The sequence below is a fragment of the Arachis ipaensis genome, chromosome B09, assembly GCF_000816755.2.
Source record: "Arachis ipaensis cultivar K30076 chromosome B09, Araip1.1, whole genome shotgun sequence".
Taxonomy (NCBI): domain Eukaryota; kingdom Viridiplantae; phylum Streptophyta; class Magnoliopsida; order Fabales; family Fabaceae; genus Arachis; species Arachis ipaensis.
Window position 1 is genome coordinate 138,000,530 of NC_029793.2, and position 4,895 is coordinate 138,005,424.

Here is a 4,895-nt window from a genome sequence, read left to right on the forward strand (position 1 = left end):
TAATTAATAATTCTTTTAATGAAATATGAAATATCAAATATATATCTCTATATCCAATAATTAATTAATAACTGATTTCTTATACACACTTAATATAATTGATAAAAGAATTACAACCAGTCAATAAAACTCACAAGATTATGTTAATTTAGATAAACTTTTGGTGCGAGTTTTTTAAGCTAGTCCGTACAGAAAGGGATTGTAGTTTTGACTTTTGAGTGATCAGAAGGCAAGGAGACAGATTCCTTCCTCATGGGAGCATACCAATCATCCGAAATTATGGTATGCGCATTGCATATCCTTTCAAGCTTAGAATTTTCGAGTGTTAAGCCATATGAAATATCTCGATTGTCAAAAAATACAAAGCATACCGCAAACGCATTTCGGGTTAGCAACCATGTTAAGGGAGTAGTAACCATCAATTGCTTACACAACAGCTATCGAGAACTACACAGTACACACAGCTTTATTTTCCGGGTTACCGTGCTTCTAACAACAAAAATATAATGCCCAAGGCATATATACTATCAATTGCATATAATATTACAAATGTCTTAAAGGGTATAGGTATAGATACATCAATACTACGATATCTCACAAAGGGTTCAGCTTTACAATGTACAATCAACATCCAATGGTAGTGCTGTCTGACTTAAAAACCCAAACAAGATATTTACATGGGTCCGATAAATAAACAAAAATAATAAATAACTTGGTGCATTACCAATCCACCCTGCAAATTCATATAAACCCCTTTCTCTTGGATTAAGATTGTTAAGACTCACCTAGGCTACGTTTGGAAGTATGGAGGGGGTTGAGGGGAAGGGTCCTTGATGAAGTGGAAGAGTGGAGAGGAATGGCTGGTGATTTATTGTTTGGAAGATGAAGAAGGCCTGGGAGGGACAGCTAAGTGTTCTGTATCCACCCCTCCAATTTGGAGAGGGGTCATGATCAAGGGTTCCCACATGCCCTTCCTATGCCATGCTTTGCATTCCCCATCAAACTCCCCGAAATACGGTTTTCGAACACCTGTCCCAGCCACACCTCACCCTCCCCTCTCCACCGTTGCTCCCAACCATAGTCCTAATATTGCCTAAACTTAAAACTTCTAACAGTCCCAAAGAATAAAATATTATTTTTTATTTTTTGAATATGTTAGAACAATACTATTTCAGTCATCTTGGGGAGATCCCAGATAGAACATATATAGCATAATAGCATCAAAACTTTTGATTTACATATTCAAGGAGCGATGCATCTCCCTAATAATCTAAAAGTTCCAAGAGAAACCCATAAGAAAGCACATAAAGCAATAAGAATTGGGAAGAAAAGGAATGAAAATCCTTTTCTGCCCACTCTCTTCGTAGTTGCAGTGTCTTTACCTGCAGCTGTGTTCGTCGGCTTGATATTAATCTTCACTCGGCTGAAGCTAGACATTCGATTCAAAGCCCGATTCACTAGAGCATTTTCCGCAGCTGATGCAGGAGTGGTAGGTATTGACTCAACAAAGGACCAGAGAGCCGAAGAGAATCTACTTGTAGCAACATCTTCTGCAATGCTACTTTGATTATCATAGCCTTCAGTAGTAGGAAAGCTGGCAGAGTCACATACAGCACCTAAACATGACCAGAAACTAGCAAATATTAGAGACAGCCTACTGAGCCTAGGACCTATTTTTTATTTTTACATAAGAGCCGCTTTAAACAGGCTCAAATTTAACATTTCCCTATTTAGAAATCTTAGTTTGTAAAACTCTCAATAGAGCAACAAAATTTAGACTCCTAAATGGTTTCTGCCATGCATAAGCTGGCATGTCAACCAGGAGCAGTAATCTGTGAAGAGCTCAGCACAAATGAGATGTGAAGCTTGCATCTCCATCCAAATCAAAGACATTAAAAATATTTTTTGGGAGTTGAGCAACACTGTGTCTTGCACTGATCAGTATACCTGGATTTTGTTGAGAGACAGAATCATCAAAGCCTTCAAACAGACTCAGGGTGTTTCTTTCATCATGCATCCAAAATTCATGAACATTTTGAGTAGTGTCCTCTGGATTGGGTAGCAAGTGATAATTCTGATTTTCAATGTTGCTTCCAGGGGCATTATTCATATATGAATGTGGAATGGTTTCCTCATTGATTGGTCCCAAGTCACGAAGAAACATCTCTGCATCTTGGAACAGATCAAGTTCACACAATCCATCTTCAAACTGCAGGTTCTCCACTGGTGTTTCCATATTTGGAATTGTAAGTTCACTACCATTGAGATCGTTGATTTCCAAGAAGTCATCCTCCTGAAAGTTATAGTCTTCTACTTGAATGTTGGCAGTAGAAATAACTTCTGATCCTTCCGGGGCATGAAGGTGAGATGCAACCGACTGATTGAAGTTGACATTCTGCGCATCATAGTGCTGACTGGTTGAGTGGTAAATATCATTGTACTCGGGGTCCGTCACTGCCTCAGAGAACTGATCCACCACAGTACTTTGTGTTTCTTCAGCAACAACCTATATGATTCATAAGGAATTTGATTCAGACGATCATTTATGGAAATAAAGTAGAAGTTAGGCAATCAAAACTAAATAAGTAACAAAATTTGTTATGACCACATACCTGAGGAAATTCAAGAAGGTCGTCACCAAATTGCTGGTCAAGGGCAAGCTCATTATCCAAAATTTGATTAATCATATCCGTGACTTCATCATCGGCCAAAGGAGGCAGCTGATCATTAACAGGGACAGTATTTACTACCTCCCGATCTGCTGAGTTAATATTGAAATCTACACATTCATCATCAGCCCACTCCTCTTCTTTAAATGGTGCACCATACTGTTCTCCATTTTTAGGACCAGGTCCACTTTTCTTGTATAGCTTGTAAAGTGCAAAATAGTCCTGATAACGAAAAAAAGATGATCAGTAAGCAATGTTCTTTCCATGATGAATGAGAATAGAGTATAGAAAACAATCATCCAGTAAATTTAAATAAAAAATGTTACTTCAGGAAGATACCTTAATATCCTGGCACCTATTCAGCTCTTCTTCATCCATGGTGTATTCATGCATAACCCAATCGGTCCGCTCACCATTAGGAGCTCTGCCTCTATAGAAAACCAGAGTCTTTTTCACTCCAACTGACCGAGAATTGCAGGTCACATTACGATCCTTTCCTGTTGCTTTCCAGTAACCTTGCCTTGTTGCTCGGTTGGACCTCGCACCATTAGGATACTTCCTATCTCTATGAGTGAAAAAGAACCATTGCCTATCTCCAGTCCTCAGTACAGAGATCCCTGCGAAATATTACAAACTATCAGCAATCAACCGAAAAGAAAATAAAGAAAAGTGGAAAAAAAAAAGTTCCATACAATCTTTAATATCAACTTAAAACCCTATCTGGACTAAGTTTGACAATGGTGCAAGCAGTGTACCAGCATCATACCCTATCTGTATAATTTGTTCGCATCATAAGAGTAACTGCAACCTTCGAACACCAAAACCACAAATCCCATGAACAGATAAATTATTAGCAAACGTTATTAACCGTAATTATATGGTAAGTAAAAAATCCCAGTTTGGACGGACCAAGAAAGCCATAATCTGACAGATCATCGCACGAAAGCCATATATTCAATTTATATGGAATATGCACCAAATCAGTCAAGATATCTCAACACAAGCATTCAGAATATCAACTATAATTGGTTTATTAGTATTCTAACCCAAGCAATCACACTATTCGCAACACGAGGACCCAAGTTTAAACACATACATCCTAAAGTATCAATCAACAACTTGATAAGAATCAAACAAAAGAACACAATTACACAAATAACGCAAACCCTAAGTCAACGCTATAACAGTCAGAAACACTCGAGTTCACAGAGTATAACAGTATACCTGGCAATTCCTCAGGATCCCACTTGTAAACATCGGTTTCTAGAATCACGTCGAGTTTCAGCTTCTTCCCACATATCTTCCTCTTCAGATAGTACATAACCAGCTCCTCATCCGTGGGATGAAACCGAAACCCAGGCATCGACGCCATGGCCTTACTGAAACACTCAGTTGCACCAGCTTCAGCACCCATACTCAATCCGAAAAACCCTAGACCAAACACCCAAAGGAACAAACCGAAACTTTCTGAATCGACAGGCTACGAAACCAAACACCCAGTTAATCGATGCGATTAGAGGAATCCGGAAGAAGAAATTGAATCACGGAATCGAAACCCCCAAAAATAGAGGATCAGAATTCACAACCCCCCAAAAAAGTGAAGAAAAAAAAGAATCCGAGCTTTGTGGATCAAGCGGTTGTAGAAACCGAAAACCTACGACTACATGACCCGAATCGAATCCTCGGGGTACGAGAATTCGAGGAATGAACCGTCGAATGAAAAAAAAAAAAAACCTAGAGGGAGAGAGAAGCTTAAAATGGGATCGATTGTGGAAAAAATTGCGGTGTGAAAAAGAAGAAAGGGGGTCTGGGGGGTTGGAATTGGATAGTGTTATGGTCAAAGAAGGAAGCTTGGCGTAGTACTTAGACTCCTAGCAGTAATGACTGGGAACCTTCATATGGGAGAGTGATTCAGTGCGATGAGGGAGCAGGGAGAGAGTGTGAGCTCCGTGACATGATGTGATTGCGTGGTATTCAAGTCGTTGATTAAGGGTGTGATTAGGGTGTTTGAGGTGAGCATTGGGTTTTTGTGATCTTGGGTGTATGTGATTGTGCTTTTGTGTGTGAACATTAGGTCTTATGTGGCATCTCGCACAAGCAAATCACGATTTTGATTTGGTATATTCATCATTGCATCTAGTATTTTAATAGGATAAACCAAAAAAAAAATACCTAAATTTTTTTTAAATGACAAAAATATTTTTAAAATTTGTTATTGATGAAAAT

The 4,895-nt window shown here is 38.8% G+C and overlaps 1 protein-coding gene across 1 annotated transcript; it reads right to left on the reverse strand.

Moving 5' to 3' along the window:
- LOC107617919 (NAC domain-containing protein 17) lies at window positions 501-4,516 on the reverse strand. Its single transcript, XM_016319799.2, has 5 exons — window positions 3,894-4,516; window positions 3,009-3,286; window positions 2,613-2,891; window positions 1,948-2,506; window positions 501-1,616 (listed from the first exon to the last, which is right to left on the reverse strand). The coding sequence occupies exons 1-5, from the start codon at window positions 4,081-4,083 to the stop codon at window positions 1,243-1,245; spliced, it is 1,680 nt and encodes a 559-aa protein (XP_016175285.1). The 5' UTR covers window positions 4,084-4,516; the 3' UTR covers window positions 501-1,242.

Bases quoted from the DNA above. Each gene is read 5' to 3' on its own strand.
- LOC107617919 (XM_016319799.2), bottom strand. From the start codon at position 4,083: ATGGGTGCTGAAGCTGGTGCAACTGAGTGTTTCAGTAAGGCCATGGCG. The intron at 2,507-2,612 runs GTATGTGGTCAT...TGAATCATATAG, and splicing joins ACCTTCTTGAATTTCCTCAG to GTTGTTGCTGAAGAAACACA. The intron at 1,617-1,947 runs GTATACTGATCA...GGTCATGTTTAG, and splicing joins TGTCTCTCAACAAAATCCAG to GTGCTGTATGTGACTCTGCC.